Source organism: Pteropus alecto, unplaced genomic scaffold, assembly GCF_000325575.1.
Source record: "Pteropus alecto unplaced genomic scaffold, ASM32557v1 scaffold226, whole genome shotgun sequence".
In the NCBI taxonomy this organism is placed as follows: Eukaryota; Metazoa; Chordata; class Mammalia; order Chiroptera; family Pteropodidae; genus Pteropus; species Pteropus alecto.
The window spans coordinates 7,044,812-7,062,867 of record NW_006440132.1 but is presented as its reverse complement, the minus strand read 5'-3'; the positions used below and the strand labels follow the sequence as shown (position 1 = coordinate 7,062,867).

Sequence of the window (18,056 nt, the reverse complement as noted above, 5' to 3'; positions counted from 1 at the left end):
ATTTCCCCCGCACCGTGCAAAGCGGGTCTTCAAGGGCAAGGCACAGGGAAGCTACTGGCCATCTCTGATTTTCTGAGTGAAGGAGACTGTTCTCACTTGTCTGGCAAGAGTGTAGGTGCTTCATACAACAGATGCCTTCGGGGAGGATTAGTTACCTGATGGCATTGGTGTGAGGAAATAGTGTTGGACTGAGCATCAAGGGAACTGGGTTCTAGTCCCAGCTCTGTCACTAACTTGGCTTGTGAGTGCTACCAAGAGATTTTTGACTAAGTCAGAAAAAAACTTCCCAACAGTTATTCAGTAAATATTTGAGTGCCTGCCATGTGCCAGACACTGTGCTAGTTGCTAGGGGACACACATTAACTTCACTGGTTGAGAACTGATTTCAGGCCTCCTGTGTGGCAGAAAAGAATTCTACCATGGAAGCAGTTGGGTTGGACAGATTAGGAAATAATGAGGTTTTTTTCCCTCAGACTTGGTCAAAAATATCAACTGGACCACTGTTAGTACAGATCCTGTTGATGGGGATGACTTTGTAGGTCTTCCTGCTCTGCAATTCTGTAATCCCTGACTTTGGTCCCTTGGCCTTGGTATTCACATCTGCGAAATAAGCTGGTGATTCCAGTGGATCTTTAGGCCCTGCTCAGCTCTTCCATTCTGTGATCCTGCTTCCATGAGATATGACCTGGATGTCTGGATCTCACATTTCTTTACCCTTAACCACATTCATGAACTCTTAGGGCTGGGATGTCTTAGACACCGTTACTCCTGTTACAGGACCCATGGCAGACCTCAGCACTCCTTCTGGCTGAGTCCAAAGCCTCCTAACCTTGAGTGGGGCTTTGCCAGGACCCGACTCCTTGTCTGATCCCTTGTTAGAGCACCGCCAGCGCCGTGCGGGAACTGGTCATCCAGCGGCTGGGTCTGGTGAGGAGTCTGTGTGAGACCGAGGAGCAGCGGTTGCTGGAGCGCGTGCATGGCGAAGAGGAGCGGGCCCACCAGAGTATCCTGACGCAGCGAGTGCACTGGGCTGAGGCACTCCAGAAGCTCGACGCCATCCGCACCAGCCTGGTGGACATGCTCACCCACGTGGATGACCTCCAGCTGATTGTAAGTCGGGCATGGGCGAGGGCATGACCAGTTGGCCGGTCTCTCCAAAAAATCTGAAAACATCGAGAACGCTTATTGATAGGAGGTGGATAGATAATAATAATTTGGAGCAGGGGATGAGACAGGGGAATAAAATTATGCAGATTTTTTTTTCTGCACCCAATAAGTATTCTTTTAATAGTGAGCAAATATTTACTGAGTACTTACTATGTGCTCAGCATTGTGCTGTGGGATGGAGTTACAAGATACAGCTGTCAGTGACTCACAGCCTTATGGAGGAGACAAATACAAAAACTGATAATTAGCGTATGGAGGGATATGTGCTGTGGTATATAACATTCCTGGGATCTGGGGACCCCACAAGCCAAACTTGGGGGAGGGGGTGGTGGTCAGGGAAGGCTTCCTGGTTGAAGTGACTTAGAAGCTGATGCCTGAAAGATAAGAGTTGCAGCTATGTTAAAGGAAGTGGGGAGGTGGTGAGAGTTTTGAAGCACACAGAGAGAACTCTGCATTTGGGAGAGCTGACAAGGGTCCCATATGAAGATATAGAGCTCATCTTTAATCCTACCACCTGGAAATTACCGTGATTAATATTTTGGTACACATCCTTTCAAAGTATTTTATGTAGATTTGCAGATACCTGCAGTTTTAAGGGACAGCATGACATCTGAATAAATTTGCCAAGCAGAGAAGTGAGAATGTAGAACAACTGAACTGTCCCATTGCAATTCAAGTAGGACAGTTTCCATGACTGTCCTAGATTGTGCATTCATTCAGTCACACAGCTTCCACGTACAGAGCACATTCTGTCCCAAACACTGGGACAGTCACAATAGAAGATTCAAAAAGAGTCCCAGCCATCTAGTTGCTGACAATCTTGATGGGGGATGAAATGTTGGGTAAATATGTGATTATTCTGAAGTGTAGTTGAGGGAAACTCAGGACACCATGGGGAAAAGGGACAGTGATTCATTATGAGTGTGCAGAATGGGGGAAGTATGTGAAGAACTGTACAAGCTTTGTGCTATGTCTTAAAGAAGGAGTAAATTTTTTTATTCTGGGGCCTCTGTTCACATGGAGCCCTCCACGCCAGTTGCATATATTTGTGTCTTGACTGCCTGCCTGCTAGGATTCTGGTGCTAAGCCTAACTCTATTTTCTTTTCTCACAGCAGAAGGAGCAAGAGATTTTTGAGAGGTGAGTATGGCTCAGTAATTTGCTTGGGCAGTCACAGAAACCATGGCCCTTAGGCCTCTACTTAGTTCATTGCATTCAGGCCCTGCTGCTCCTGGGAGAAAGCCAAGGGCATGCAGCTGGGTGGCTTCTCTGGAGCCAGGCTCGATGGACAGGGGTCTTCCTGCCCCTTGCTTGGAGAACTGCTTTAGACCCGTGTAGAAAGGCAGTGAAATAAACACTTATTATTCAGGGGCCTGCCAGGGGCTTTCTAACATTATGTTATTAAAAACTGTACAGTCACCCTGTTGGAAGGTTTTACACCCCCATCTAGAGATGAGAATGCTGAGGCTTAAAGAGGGGAAGGGACTTGCCTAAGCTTCAGAGCTAGGACTGGGACCCACACCTGACACCTGTCTCAATACTGTCTTCTCTACCTCACTTCCCTTTCTCTGATGAAAGAATCTTTGAAACAAATCTTCATTACCATTCAAAATTTGCATTTTTAATTATTCAATAATAAAAGAATTTCACCAGGTCCTACCTGGGTCCCCAAAGTCTGAGAACCAAGAGCCTGAGAAAGTAGCCATGAAGATGTAATTTGCCAGGCAAAGAATTAAATTTGTAATCTTCCATGCAAGATTTCAGATCTGTATTTAGAAAGCACAGCCCATTCTTCTTATCTATTTTTGTATTGAAGTCTCAATAGCAATACATGTGTATGAGAGAAGTAAAAAAATATTCCACCAATGTAGAACTATTAAAATTTAAAATGAGTCACCCCTTTCCAATCCCGTTCCCTAGAGGCGATCAATTTTAACAGATAGGTGTATTTGGGACTTTCCTATATATAGTCAGAGGAGAATATGCAGGTTGGGTTCCCCCCACTTTAAAATTTTAAAAAAAAAATGTTTTTTAAACACTGATGGGATCATTTTATACTTTCTGTTCGTTACTTTACCTTATCAGGCTTTCTTGGAATCTTTCCATGTCAGTACATGTAGACTTACCTCACTTCTTGGAAAGTCTGAGAAATATTCCATGGTGTAGATGCACCCACATTTCATTTTACTGTCTTCTTTTAATGTGTGTTTGGCTTGTTCCTACTTTTTGCATCCTATAACCTTTCCACACTTCCATTAGTCTTCTCTTTCTCCTTTATCTTCACCATCTTCCTCCAACACTGTCTTCAATATCAGGCTGATGTGACTTTTGAAAACAATTTTGATCTTCAATTTTTTTTTGTTTTGAAATATTTCACACTTATGGGAAAGTTGAAAAAATAGTATAATGAGCTTCACCTAGAAAAACTAATTGTTAACATTTTACCAGATTTGCTCTTTCCCACTCCTTTTTTTATTATCTATTTATCAAGTGTGTATATTAAAAACTTATTTTTTTTTGACCTATTTGAGAGTAAGTTGCAGAAAGCATCACCTTTTATCCCTAAATACTTCAGCATTTCTGTCCTAAGAACAAAGACATTCTCCTACATAACCACAGTATAATTACCAAGTCCAGAAGTTTAATGTTGAGATAATACCATTATCTAATATACAGCCCATATTCAAGTGTCGCCAATTATGTCCACAAAGTTCTTAACAGTGTTTGGTGTTTTGTTTTGTTTTGTTTTGTTTTTTTTCCTGATACATTTAGTCTTTTATTCCAGTGGAATTGTTCCTTAGCCTTTCTCTTGTTTTTTTTTCTTTCTTTCTTTTTTTTTTTTTATATTTCTAATGAGTCTAGGACTGTCGTTTTATCGAATATTCCTCAATTTGAGTTCATCTGATTAGGTTCATGGTATACATTCTTGGCAAGAATATATCATAAGTGATGTATCCTCAGTCTATTAAATCAGGGGGCACATGATGTCACTTTGTCCCATTATCAGGGATACTAATTTTGATCACTAAGATAAAGTGGTGCCTACCAGGTTTCTTCTTCGTTATATAATTATATCTTCCCTTTTGTAATTACTAAGCAATTTGAGGAGATTTTTGTGTATGTGTGTAAATAGCCTGTTTACCTTCAAACTTTCATCTAATAGTTTTAGCATCGATTGATGCTAAATTCCTTCCTGAATTATTCATTTATTTATTTGCTTGTTTGTTCATTCACTTATTTAGGATCAACATAAACTCATGGGTTCTTAGTTTACTTAGTGCATTATAATCTATTATACTATTATTAATTTTGATCTTCAAACTGTCCTAGGTTTGGTCAGTAGGGGTCCCTTCAAGCTGTATCCGGTATCCTTTGACAAGTCCCCATCATTCTTTGAGCATTTTCTTGCATTCTGGAACAACAAGATGTCCCAGGCTCAATTTGTTCTTTTCCTGCCTCAGACCTGGATTCAGCTATTTCTCCAGAGGATCTCGGTTCTTTTTAGTGGGGAATAATATATAGAAACCAAAATCCAGACATTAGCTGTGCATTGCTACTGATGTGTCATTGCTTCCATGCCTCTTCAATGGACAGCAGACAGAGCTGGGAAATTTGTGTGTGATCCATTTATTCATGAGTTTGTATCACAACTTCTAATTTCGGTGGAACACCACAGCATTTTTCCTTTCCCTTCTCTCTTTCTCTGTTTATACCTTTATTCTTTCACAGTGAAAACCCAGCTCCCAACAACAGTGATATAGTTATTCATTTGTTTAGTCTTACAATACACACAAAGTTGTTTGAGAATTGCTAAACTCATACTACTATTAACAAACCTATTAGTAGAGGTCAAGATTTGTTTGTAGTTCTTTGTGCCTTTAGGTTGAGGGTATGTGCTCTCAAAGTACCGTGTTCAAAAGCGTTGTCAAGCCCCTTCTAGCCGGGAACTCACTTGCCTGAGAAATGTCTTTGTCGGCTCCGATTTTGTTGCCATGTCCCCGTCTGGGCTCAGCTCTGGCCTGTTATGGCAAGAGGACCTGCTGGACAGACCAGGCATTCTGTTTCCAGCCAGCACCCTGCTGTGTTTAAACCCCAATTCACTCCCACTCCTTTGGAGTCATGAGTTTTCTCTTCTGTACCATGAAGTACCTGGATCAACTGGTTCTCTAGATTCAAGTGTCTACAATCAGCCTCATATTTGCCCTGGGATGACAGTTTAGCCCTGCTGACATTGGCTCCTCTTTCCTCTTCAACTAAGAGCTGGGGCTCCTCCAAACCCAGCCTCAGGGCTTTGAGAAGCTGGCAACAGACCCGCTGTTGTCCACAAAGAGCCTTTGTTACTAGAGCCCACTCTTGGCTTTTCTAGGGCTCTGCTCACCTTGTTCCTCCCAAGCCAGTAGAGTAAGAGATAGTCTTGCAAAGAGCTGGCACCCATGAGGAAACGTGCCCTACCTTTCTCCCTGTTCCTTTATTAATGGGCAGAGCCATGAGATTTGGGGAGGAGAGTGTGTGTTCTCAGAACTGCTGCCTGATCTCAAGGTCTGCAAAGCTCTGTGTTGAAACCTCACTTTGCTCTACATCCCTTTGAGATTTCACTTCAGGTCAAGGGAAGAATTATGTTGAACGTAGTCTGTACTCTAGCCTGGCTTTGTTCTCTTTTTGCATGGAGGCAGGACTTGAATCTAGCTCCCCTTTTTAGCTGAGTGCCTTCTAGAAATCTCTGTTATCTCCTGTCAAATGGGTAACAACTATCTCCCAAGTTATACCAAAGATGCTGTGAGATTCTGCACAGAAAACAGCAAGCCCAGAGCCTGGCTGCTTAATAAATGGCAATTCTTCTTGTTCCCAGATTCTCTCTCCAGCCAAATCCAGGGTCCACTGTGAACTGAGGAGAGGTGGTTATTGGGAGCAAAGTGCTATGAATAATTTATGGTTGGGGAAATAACTGATAGTCCCTTCCAATGTGATCTCGCAGGGGCGTTTGCATTTTAAGATCAGAGAAACTGGCTGTACCTTCTGATTAAATCAAGCGTAACATAACTGCTGCAGTAGGTTTTGGGGGGAGGCGAGATTTTCTCTGGGCAGCATAGTGAAGTAGAAAGACTGCCGCAGAGGTCCAAGTCGCCCAGGTCCTAGTCCCAGCTCTGCTGCTCACTTACTAGAGACACTGACGGGTTGTTTCCCCCACAGAGCACACCAACTCCATGTCCTAATGCACCGGACATTTACCTGCATGTAAATTGTCTGCCTTATTGGAATTGAGGCTCCTTGGGGTGGGAGAAGGTGGGAGGAATGTCCACCTTCCCTTTTGGCTCCAGTCCCCGTTAGGGTGCTCCTGTGTGGGGCCTGGGAGCAATTTTGGGAAAGGGATTTTCCTCCTGTCTTTCTCCCATCACCCTGTATTGATCCAGATACACTTCCAGAACCTTATTCAATCTGTCTTCTTTTTTTTTTTTTTTTTTTCTGTATAAGGACCGAGGAAGCAGAGGGCATTTTGGATCCACAAGAGTCAAAAAAGTTAAATTTTAATGAGAAGTGTGCCCGGAGCCCACTACTGACCCAACTCTGGGCGACAGCAGTTTTCGGGTCCCTCTCAGGTTAGCAGCTGCTAGAGCCCAGCACCAGTTGAAGCAGCTGGGCTTCTGTCTGTCTGTCTGTCTGTCTGTCTGTCTATGATTTGCAATGGGGTCAACACTGGGGATCAGTGCATGTGGGATGGTAGCTTAAACAACCAGTTTAAACTGGCTTAAACAACCAGTGTAAGCTACCATCCCACATGCACTGATCCCCAGTGTTGGATGCAGGCTTGTTAGTGGAGCCGAGGTTCTGAACAGGCCTGGAGCACCTGGGCCAGGTCCTTCTTGTTTCCAGACCAATCCACTCTGTGGTTGAGTCTAAGATAAATCTTGTTTCTATAAATCATGACTTCCTCATGTCCTGCCCTGCTGGGACAGTTCAGTATTATTTCTTGGACAACTAGTTTCTGTTTAAGAAGATAAAATAAATGGCCAACAGGAGAGCATCTGGAATGAGAATTAAGCTGCCTGGATTCACCTCCCTTAACAAACAGTGACTCAGGCTGCCTGTGGGCCTGGCCTTGTGCTGCGTGCCAGGGCCACGGAGGTGAACGTCACATGGTCTCCCAACTCCATGAATTCCCACTTAATGTGGGGGTTCTCAAAGCAGGCTTCCCCTAAGCTGGATGGAAGCTTCTATACTTCCAGTTGCGGTATTTGCACAATTCACAGAAAAGTTAGGTTAATTAATAGATTGATTTTTTCCCCCTCAATTTTAATCCTCCCTTTCCCCAGCCCCTGTTATCCTTAAAATGTTAGTACAAGCTAGAGCTTGTCTTCTCTAGAATCTGGTATCAGTGCCTGATTTACCAGCAGTTCCATTTAGTTGTTGGAAACTGCATATCTGATGCTTCCTAGCTTCCAGGGACCATGTCCCTGGGACAAGTCTGATCTGGAAGCCACAAATTTGCACAACTGGTATGCAGTAGGATTACTGCTAGACGCTAGATGTAGGAACAAAATGCTGGGTCTTAATTATGCCCTTGCCACCAACTTGTGTGACCTTGGGCAACTTGCTTCTCTTCTCTGGGCCTTATTTCTATCAGAGTTTACAGATGAGGGTCTTAGATAACAATAACTACTGTTGTCGCCACAATTTATTGAGCACATGTTATTGCTATGCACTTTCCATGTATCGTCCCATTTGATCCTCATGTCCACCCTGTGGGAAGACCTACTTTGATCCCCATTTTACAGATGAGGAAACTGAGGCTCAGCGAGAGTAAATGGCTTGTCTTAGGTCACACTGCCAGTAAATGGTAAAGAAGCCCTTTGCTACCTGGCAGGACCAATGTAGGGCTGAGGGTGGACCTTGGGCAACTCTGAGAATTCTTTCTGACAGGCACAGAGGATGTGCGTATCGACGAGAAGACTGTCAGTCCCTTCCTGCAATTGTCGGATGATCGAAGGACCCTGACCTTCAATGCTAAGAAGTCCAAGTCCCGTGCAGATGGCCCAGAGCGCTTTGACCACTGGCCCAATGCCCTGGCCACCACCTCCTTCCTGGCTGGGATGCACGTCTGGATGGTGAACGTGCAGAACAGTTGTGCCTATAAGGTGGGCGTGGCCTTAGGCCAGCTGCCCCGCAAGGGTTCTGGCAGTGACTCTCGTCTGGGCCACAACACCTTCTCTTGGGTCTTCTCCCGCTACGACCAGGAGTTTTGTTTCTCACACAACGGCCAGCACGAGCCCCTGGGGCTGCTGCGTTGCCCAGCCCAGCTGGGCGTGCTGCTGGACTTGCAGGCCCAGGAGCTACTGTTCTACGAACCAGCCTCGGGCATGGTGCTCCACACCCACCGCGCGTGCTTCCCTGGGCCCCTCTTCCCGGTCTTCGCTGTGGCTGACCAGACCATTTCCGTCGTCCACTGACCTTTGGCCCAGATCTGCCTCCCCACTACCCTTTTAGACCACATTTCTACCCAGCGTCCTCTTCCCAAATGTTGCCTATGCCCACTGGGCAGCTTAAGGAGGGGTAGGGATCCGTTTCAGATCTGGTACAACCGTTAAGTGCTGGGTATCTGTGGGGAGCTTGCTACTCCCTGGCTTTAGTCTCCCAAATCCACCCTCTGAGGGGGTCTTGTTCACCACTTTATCTCTGGCATCCAGCACGGTGCCTGGTGAGTGTGCAGTAAATGTTTGGTGAGCGGGTAGGTGGATGGATGGATGGGTAGGTGGGTGGATGGGTGCATGGTCGACTCTTCTGAGGGCCTGTCTTTCAGGCCCCTGCCCCAGCTTCGAGCACACAGAAGTGGTTCTCTGGTAGAACAGCCTGTGTCGGAAACCCTTTCATCCCCTCAATTCAGTGCTTCTCAGTCCTTTTCATGACATGGCACATAGAGAAAATATTTTTCTAGCACACGAGGACAACCTGGAAGGGATTTAGAACTCCTGCCAGGCTGTTCCTAGTCAGAGGACTCTGGCCTTGGGGAGCTGTGCCCTCTCCCAGGCCTGCCCGGCTGCTCAAAAATCAGAGGATCCCACCATGGTGACTGGGGTGAACTCCTGCCCCCGCCGACCCTCACCGCCTGCAGCTGATGAGTACCCCACCCGAAGGCCCCTTCTGACATAATGTAGAGACCTGAGGGCCTCAGGCCAGAAAGAGCTAGAGGAGAAAGAGGGCCGGCCTTAAGGAACGTGGACCTTATTAAAGGTTTTAAAACACTGAAAAGTTTCTTCAATGTTCTTTGTTGGTCACTGGGCAAATCCCCCAAGTGGCAGCTCAGATCTAGAGGTACATTTGCTGGGAAATCGATGTCTTCTTCACCTGCATACACAGCAGAGCGCCTGGAGATGGTTCTGTGCCCTGCTCCACTGGGGCCACAGGCCAGTGTTTTCCTGTTCTCCAAGGAGAGCACATTAGAATAGTGGTCCTCACATTTTTTGTTTCTTCAGGGACCACAGTTCAAAGGCAATCTTACCTACAACTTCAGTCTCTTGGGCTCAAAGATGGGGGCCAGAGCCCTCCCCACTCTTAAGTTTGCTCAGTTATTTACTTGGAACAGTGGGAAGATAAATCCAGTTCACAAACCTACTGGCAACTCTTTTGTTTGCAGTGACTGCTGAGGCCCTTGCAGCTCTGAGACCACAGTTCATGCCCCCATCCTCACTGCCTGACACTCGGAAGGTGTCTGAGAGGAACTTCCTCACTTCTGCCTGGGCGAAAAACCTGGGCCAAAGCCAAATTTTTCCACATGGCACCCAAAGGCTGCTACGCCACGCTCCCCAAGCCACCAGCCCAACTCCCCACAGCAACCCTCAGTCCACAGTTCACAGGCCTGCTGCTAAGGAGGCCCTTCTTATCTTTCTGCCCATCTGAACACCAGCCCCAGTTCAGGGTCCATTCCAGAGCCTTCTCTGGCTGTTGGCATCAGAACATACACTGTATATGTGCCTGTCTGTGTGCTTTTCACCTGTGGTAGCCCCTGTGCCTGGCACTGGGTAGGGCACAGATGTAAATGCCAGAGAGAGAGATGTGTGTGTATAAAGGGGAGAGGCAGGAAGAGATGGAATTTAAAAAACCCAACCTACTTCTTCAATCTCCAGTGATTTTCCCCACATTCCCAATACTGCCACCTGGGGCTCTGGGCCCCATTCTGTGTTTTCCTGTCTCATTTATGACTGGGGTGTCCTTCAAGGTTGACATCTCAATTTTTATTTAGGACACCTCACTTTTTCTCCCAGGATCTCCACTGCAGTATGTCTCATGTGACAGGGATCTCTTTCTACTTGCAAACTACTGGTCAAGCCCATGGGCTTTGGAGTCAGACATGCCTAAGTTGGAATCCCGGCTCCCTTATGTACTAGCTGTGACCTCAGGCAGGCTACTTACCCTCTGAATCTGCCTGTCATAATAAAGTGGAGGTCACACTACCCATACCCACTAGATAGCTTTGAGCGTTATATATGCAAATAAAGGACTAGCAGAGTACCTAACACATGGCAGGCATAAATCGATAGTTTCTTCTCATGATTGTAATTATGGTGTTCCTTGTCTAAAATCTGCGTAGACTATGTGGTCCTAGAGGACACATCGCTACAGTACAGCTTATCACCCTGATAAGCTATGTACCTCTGACCTCAGGCTTTCAGGGTGCGGTGGGGAGGGGGTGGTGGTGAATAGCTAGCTGTAGAGGCTTCAGGACCTTTGCTTCAACCCTACCAGTTTCTCTTTTTTTCCCTGTTTCGCATATTGAGGTTCCACATAAGATCTCCCATAACAAAAGGGCCCAGCTGCTAAAACAAAGTTTGAAAGTACCTGGTTTTGAAGCTAATCGGGCCCTCAGTGAATCTTATTGGAGGTGAGGGGGGACACAGAAAAGGGACACAGGCGTGATGAAAGAATCCTCTCAGAGACCAGCAGCTGGCCAGTGGGGCAGGGCTGAAAGCCCCACACTCACCGCTTTATAGTCAGAATGCGTTGTATAAAGGCTGCAGGGAGAGGGGCAAAGGCCAGGTCTTGGGAAGGAAAGGGCTCCCTGTCTCTACTGTTTGTTGGGTCCAGCCACTTCCCTCACCAGACTCACTGCCCCGGGGGTGAGCCCTCCAGGCGGTCAAGGGCAGGCAGGAGATGGGGCAGTGAGGGGAGTATATGTTCTTGGGGTACAGAATCCTTGACTTCAGAGTCCAAAGGCCCTGGGCCAATCACCAGGAAGCTGTGCATGCCTACAGCCCGTGCCCCCCTGTAATCACAGTGGTAACTGTCCCCAATATGGGCTGCCGCTGCCGGTTCCACGTGAGCAAGCCGCAAGGCCTCACGGAAAATGCGGGGGTCCGGCTTGGGCCAGCCAGTAGCCTCGGAGGTCAGCACAAAGTCGAAGTGTTCTCGTAGGCCAAGACCCACCAGGATGTCCTCCAGTCGCCGGTCAAAGTTGGAGACTACTGCCAGTCTTAGCCCTCGCTTTCGGCACCCCTTCAGGGTGGCCTCAGCCCCCTCCAACATCTGCCAGGTGCAGGGGCTGCTGAAGTCCTTGTACAGCTGGTCAGCGATAGAGGCCACAGCCTGGGCATCCCGGATACCTGCCAGGTGGAAAGTCTGCAGGACCACATCCAGCCACCACTGGCGGGAGGTGAGGCCGTGGCTCAGGCCATAGTTGGGGAAGCTGTGGCTCTGAGCCTTGTACGCCTGTCTGAAGGCTTGTCCCAGGGCCGCAGCCTCCACCTCCAGCCCATGGGCCTGGGCCTTGGAGGCATATTCCTCTCCAATGGGGCGGCGGACTCTGAGCAGCGTGTCCTTCACGTCCCACGTCAGCAGTCGCAGCTGTAGCCGGTGTGCCATGGGTCTGTAGGAGGGAGCCAAATCTACCCCAGCTCCAACTAAGGTCCCAAGGGCCAAGGGGAAACCGACCTGGAGAAGACCACCCTGCTTCTCTTTCCAGGACCCTTGGGTCAGATTTGCTGGGACTTGGGTAATGTCTTCACAGCAGAAGATCCTGGAATGAGAAGGCAGGTGAAGTGGAAGTTCAGTCTTTAGAGTCATACAGACTGGGTTCAAATTCTGGCCCTGGCAACCCTAGGAGTGTCGCTCTTTGAAGCCCTGTCTCCTCATGTATGAGAGGGGCGCAATGACCCAATCTCACAAGGTTGTTGGACTAAATGAGATCATCTGTTCATTTCACAACAAATTTCTGAGCACCTATTAGGTGCTAGATGCTGGGAACGGTACAGGTTTCCAGCCCTCATGGCATTTGCAGGCATTAAATAATAAGGGATACAGATATTAGACAAAGAACTACACAAACACGGGTAATGAAGACAGCATGAACCATGAGGTTATAAATCCAGGGACTGGATCTAGTCTTCCTTGGGGAACTTCCTAGGCAAGTGAAGTTTCAGTGGGGATCTGAAGAATGGCTACAAGGGAAAAGGAGGTGGTTAAGTGTTTCTGGCATTGGAAGCAGCAAGTGTATAGGCCCTGAGGCAGGGCAAGGAGTCTGGGGCTTTGGGTAGACAGGGACCAACTCGGGCAGGGCTTTGTAGGTCAAGGTAAGGAAACGATCACAATTGCTATTCCTATTGTTAGCGATGCCAAAGACAGAAACTCGCCTATGGTCACAGTGGGTCAAGCAGCACAGCCAGGACTAGAACCCAAACTTCTAAACTCGGGCCAGCGCTCCTTCCACTGCTTAGACATATTTGAATTTTTTTAAAAATCTGATTTTGGTAAACCTGTACAGCACAGGACAAAGGGCAGGACAAAGCAGCCTGATCCTACCTATCCCTAAGCCTCTCTGAGCCCCAGCTTCATCTTTACTGGAGGTAATAACATCTGCCTGGGTGGACAACCAGTGAAAGGATTAGTGACTTCATGCACAGAAATCAAATTCCTCAGCCTGCTGTCCAGAGGCTGGATGCAGCTTTTCACCCCAGCGTTGATTCAGGCTTCCAGTAAAAACCCAAGGGGCCAGAGTAGAGTGCAGCCGCGTGCTTGCAGAGGGAGGGAAGTGACTGGTGTATCCGGGGACATGTCTTAGGAGAAGTTGGTCAAGAAAATGAATTTAAGTCTGTCTAGAACTTAGAGGGACCCACCCAAAGACCCTCTCACTTTGTAGGTGGAGAGATGGAGGCCCAGTGAGGGGCAGAACTCGCCCAAAGTCATGCAGGGAGCCACTGGCACAGCTAAGACTAGGACAAAAGGCTCTGGCTCCCGACCCAACGTATTTTCCATTTCTGGAAGCCGGAGCTGGGGACTCTAGGCTACCGGCCTGAACTGCTCACCCTTCCTCCCTACCTCCAGGGCTTGGTGGCGGCGAAGTCCAGGTAAGTCTGCCGTTAGAGCGAAACCTCTACAGCGTGACCTGGGGCAGGAGGGTCTTAGGGACTCTGGTCGCAGCTGCGGCCGCAATCCTGGGTACCCCTTCTCAGCTCCAGCGCGCTCTGACCGCTCCGCCCAACCCCGGGGCCTAGGACCCACCTGCCTCGCAGGGAAGCCGATCAAGAAGGAATCTGCAGCCGCCCGCCAGCTCAAGAGACGAAAGCTGATGTCTCACGGTCCCACGGAGCTACAATCCGCCCCTCGCTAGGCCCTTCGCTGCTCCCTCCTCGCCTGGGCTCCCGCCTCCCGCCGGCTCCGCCCCCTACGCCGCTTCTCTCTGCCGCCCTCCGCACCCTCCTTCCGCAGCCTCCGTACCTTGACTTCGCTCTTCCCCGCCCCTACCCGTCTCCGGCGCCCTCTGTCACCGTGCTCCTTGGCCCGCTCCCCGCCTTTTCGTGAGACACCCTCTCGGTTCCCTATCCCGCGCCCTTCCACCCCTCACCTCGCTTCTCACGGTCACCTTGCACCCTTTCCGTCTCCCGCCTTAACCCCCTTTCTGCCCTCTCTCCGCTCTCCCTTTCCCTCTTGCAAGCCCCTGCTCCTCCCTTGGGTCCGGGCACTCCTGGGAGGGGCCCAGGCTGACTTGGGAAGAGGGGGATTTGGGTCCCGGCCTGGCTTACTGAATGCTGTGTGGACTTGGGCAAGGCAATGCCCCTCTCTGGTGAGAGTCTTCAGTCGGTATCTGGAGGGAAGTGCTTTCAGTTGGAAACTTGTCTAACCCAAGACAATTTGCTGAGAGGCTAGAGTGCTCTGCAGTAAAACCTAGCGGGGTTTTTTGTTTGTTTGTTTGTTTTCTGATAAAAGTCAAAAAATATTCATGCTCATCTCAAAAATATTTAAAAACACAAAGTGTACAAAGTAAAAACCAAAAGCCCAACCTTATTCATTAAGTACTCCCTGAGCGTCTGTCTTCTGCTGTGTCTGACGCTGTGCTTCATCGAGGAAACAGTGGGAAACAAAAAGTTTCTGCCTTCATGGAACATTGGAGGAGCAGACACAAATCAAGGAAATTAACAAGATTTCAGATAGTGATGAGTGCTATGGAGGCAATAAAATAATGGTTTCATGAACACTGGCAGCGGGTCTCTTTGGATGAGGTGGTTAGGGGAGGAGCAAAGATCTGAATGGCAGTCAGGTGTAGATTAAGGGACAAGGAACTGGCAAGTGCAAAGGTGCTGGGGGCCTAACCTGCTTCCTGAGCAAGGGCAGTGGCCTTGGGGGCGGGGAGGAAAAAGGGGGCCTCCCTGCTCACAACCCAAGGGTTATTGCAGTGGCAGTTTGGGTTATTATGTGATCAGACATTTTTCTGGAGCACATAAACATGCATATAATCCCCCTCCTTTTTTTTTTTTTTTTTTTTTTTTAACAAAACTTCCTCCTCTATTCCAGGGCTGGTCTGTTCACTTCATTTAGAACTGCCTCACCTTCACTGGACTCAGGCCTGGGAGGGAATACAAAGTGCAGAGTCACAGACCTTGGGCCTCAAGGCAGAGCCTGATTCCAGAGACTTACCCGTAAAAATCGTTATGTGTCACAAGCACGATTTCTAGAAGTGAGAGTGGGAAGGGTGATTGGAAGGCCAAAGGTCCATCTGCATTTCACAGAACCCAACAATGTCTGAGATTGTCCACTATTGTCCACTTTTCAGCCACCTAAAACCCAGCCCCTTAGGTTCTACTCCCAGCTCTGCCGTCTGACCCTCTGTGAGCCCTCCATTAAATCCTGTTCCTCTCTGAGCCTCCATCTCACAGTATGCAAACTGGGGGGATTGGACAAAATAACTTCCACTGAAGTCCAGTTTCACTTATACATTAAATTTCCAAGATTGTTAACTTTGCCCATGGAACCCTCAGTTTCTCCTTATATTAATAGAACATGTTTACTTCAGGATCAAACAAGAGCACATGGAAAAACTCTTTGAGAAACAGAAGATGATTCTTTTCTGTTGAAATAATTGAGTCTATTGAGCCATTAGGGTTTTGTCTGATTATGTAAGTATTTCAACCCAGGGCACCCATTGCACAAGGGCCTTATTTCCATTACAATCCATGTGAAAGTGCCCCCTGGAGTTATGGCCCTGATTGAACTGCCCTCTGGATTCCGCCTTTCTATTGAGTAACCTTTTTTAGCAGAGAAAAAGGAGCCTTGTGTGACACAGAAAAGCTAATGACAGGTCCCTGCTATTCTGAAACAAGTTTCTTTCTGATTTGCCAATTCAAAATGGGTACACTTAATGTGTGTAGTGTCTTCCCTAATCAGGTGACAGAACTCCTCGGAGGGTTTCATTGATCTCTTCTGTGTGTCCTGGCCTGGTGATTGCTTCTGGAGACACCTGACATGTCACTACACTGGATATTGGCCTAAATTATTTCTCTTTGAGAAAACAAGTTTCTTACATGAGCACTTTTCCCTTGAGATTCTCACATTGAAAGCATTAAGTAAACCCAGGCTGGGCACACCAGACATATGTCTCTCTCTTTTAAATTTTCATCTACTTATTTAAAAATTAATTTTAATTAAAATATATCACACATAGAGAAAGGTGCAAAGAAGTATAAATGTCCTTGAATTTCTACAAGTTGCAACCAGCACCAAGACCAAGAAATAGAACATTTCCAAAACCCTAGAGCCCCTGTCTGGTCGCTTACCCCCGAAAGGGTAACCACTAGCCAGATTCCTAATTGCATATTGGCTTGTTTTTGAACTGTATAAAAATGGAATACAACATGCACTCTTTTACCTTCTTTTGCTCAAAATTTTATTTGTAAGATTCATTCATGTTGCTATGTGTAGTTGTAGGTCATTGTCATACCTGTAATATTCCATTATATGAATATAGCACATTTTACTGTTGATATAGACATTTGGGTTATCTCCAGTTTTTGGTTACTACAAATATTAGAAAATGTTGCTATGAACATTCTCAAATATGTACTTTAGTGAGCATATGTACACATTTCTGTTAGGTAAAGTCCTAGATGTGAAATCACTAGGCCAAAAGGTATGCAGTTAGTAGATGGGGCTAATTTTCTGAAGTGGTTGTACTAGTAATATCTGAGAGTACCAGTTGCTCCATATTCTCAACAATTGGCATTTCTACCTTTTAAAAACATTAGGCGTTCTGATGGATGTATGGTGCTATGTATCTCATTGTGGTTTTAACTTGAATTTCTCTGTTGACAAATGAAGGTAACACTTTTTCATATACGTATTGGCCATTTTCATTTATTTGCACAAAAACATGGAAATATGCTTGTTTTATATATATATAATGCATGAATATAAAAATGAATTTGAACTTAAGATAACACATGAAAAGCTAAAATCTCTCTAAAATCAATCCCTCACTCCCACTCCTATGCAATTCCTTCTGTTTTGAACACTGGGCTTGGACGTAGACCTGAATCTTAGCATTGGTCTGCCCTTGGCTTGTGTGAGTTTGGACAAGTCCCCTCTCTGGGTCTCCCATCTCCAGTGACCTCTTTGCTATTCTGTCCATTGTTTTTGTGATTATAAGAAAATTCATGTGATGGGGACAGCCATTTGCCCCAATATCTATTCTCTCCATCTTCTTTAGCACTTGAACCCCTAAGTTTTAGCTGAGCACATGGATGGCTCGCTAGACTATTTTCCAGTCTTGCTTACACTACTAGGTGTGGCCATATGACTAAGTTCAGACAAGGGCAGGTGCACAGAAGTAATGCATGTAGCTTTTGGGTTATGCCTTTGTAAAGAAGGGTCATGCCCTCCACTTGCCCCTCTCTTTTTCCTGCTGGCTGAAAAGAGGACCTGATGGTGGAAACTGGACCTGCCATTTTTGGTCACAAGATGTGCTGATTTGATGACAGAACGAGTCAGGAGCCAAGACTTCTCACACCATGTAGTTTACATAGCTCTGGACTGCTCAGAAAATTTCATCTTGAGCTATCGTTATTTTGACGATTGTTATATCTACTGAACTTGAAGCCTGACTAATATAGAGCAACTGGGGAATGACTTTAAATTGGGTGTCAGGAGAGGTTATTTTGAGGAAGGGACACTTAAGCCAAGTTCTTAACAATAAAAAGGAGACAGCCATACAGACTTTGGAGTAAAGCATTTCCAGGCAAAGGAGACCACTGGTACAAAAGCTCTGAGACCTCACCAGTATTCGGTGTGATGACAGAGACTATGTCAATCATAGTGCTACATCTCCTATGCCATTGTTTACAGTGACTGAGCGAGCCAGCCATATGTTCTGAGCAGGGCCAATCAGACCTCCAGAGATTTGCTATGTGAATGATGGGACATAAAGGATCTTTATCTGGGATTGTGAGTCTAAAGGACCAGCTAAGGACCATATTGCTGTTAAGTGGCAAAAGCCATTTTAGAATAAAGCTAAACTGAGGCAGAGAGCTAGGAAGGGACAAAGGCCTCCATGAGAGCCTTTGATCCTAGATCTAGCCACACCTGACCTAATTACAAACCAGTTATGAAAACCAATCATTTCCTTTTTTACTGTTT

At 46.8% G+C, this 18,056-nt stretch overlaps 2 protein-coding genes across 6 annotated transcripts in view; one reads left to right on the top strand and one right to left on the bottom strand.

Moving 5' to 3' along the window:
* Positions 1-10,968, top strand: part of BSPRY (B-box and SPRY domain containing) — an 18,656-nt gene extending 7,688 nt beyond the window's left edge. For 2 of the 4 annotated variants that reach the window (XM_015593398.2, XM_006917115.3), the window contains 4 exons: positions 880-1,110; positions 2,281-2,306; positions 6,639-6,763; positions 8,085-10,968. In XM_015593398.2, coding sequence (XP_015448884.2) covers positions 880-1,110; positions 2,281-2,306; positions 6,639-6,763; positions 8,085-8,611 — 909 coding nt within the window. In that variant the 3' untranslated portion in view covers positions 8,612-10,968. The remainder of the gene's footprint in view (positions 1-879; positions 1,111-2,280; positions 2,307-6,638; positions 6,764-8,084) is intronic. The other 2 variants (XM_015593397.2, XM_025050469.1) reach the window with 2 other exon arrangements.
* Positions 10,969-11,100: 132 nt separating this feature from the next.
* On the bottom strand, positions 11,101-13,817 carry HDHD3 (haloacid dehalogenase like hydrolase domain containing 3). Of its 2 annotated transcripts, none has more exons than XM_006917114.3 (2): positions 13,653-13,817; positions 11,101-12,171 (listed from the first exon to the last, which is right to left on the bottom strand). In XM_006917114.3, exon 2 carries the CDS (start codon positions 12,015-12,017, stop codon positions 11,262-11,264), a length of 756 nt encoding a protein of 251 aa, XP_006917176.1. In that variant the 5' UTR covers positions 12,018-12,171; positions 13,653-13,817; the 3' UTR covers positions 11,101-11,261. The 2 variants fall into 2 exon arrangements, with proteins under 2 accessions (XP_006917176.1, XP_024906238.1); XM_025050470.1 differs by lacking the exon at positions 13,653-13,817 and adding an exon at positions 13,470-13,637.
* Between the last annotated feature and the right edge of the window lie 4,239 nt (positions 13,818-18,056).

Coding starts and splice junctions, on each gene's coding strand:
- HDHD3 (XM_006917114.3), bottom strand. CDS start 12,017: ATGGCACACCGGCTACAGCTGCGACTGCTGACGTGGGACGTGAAGGAC.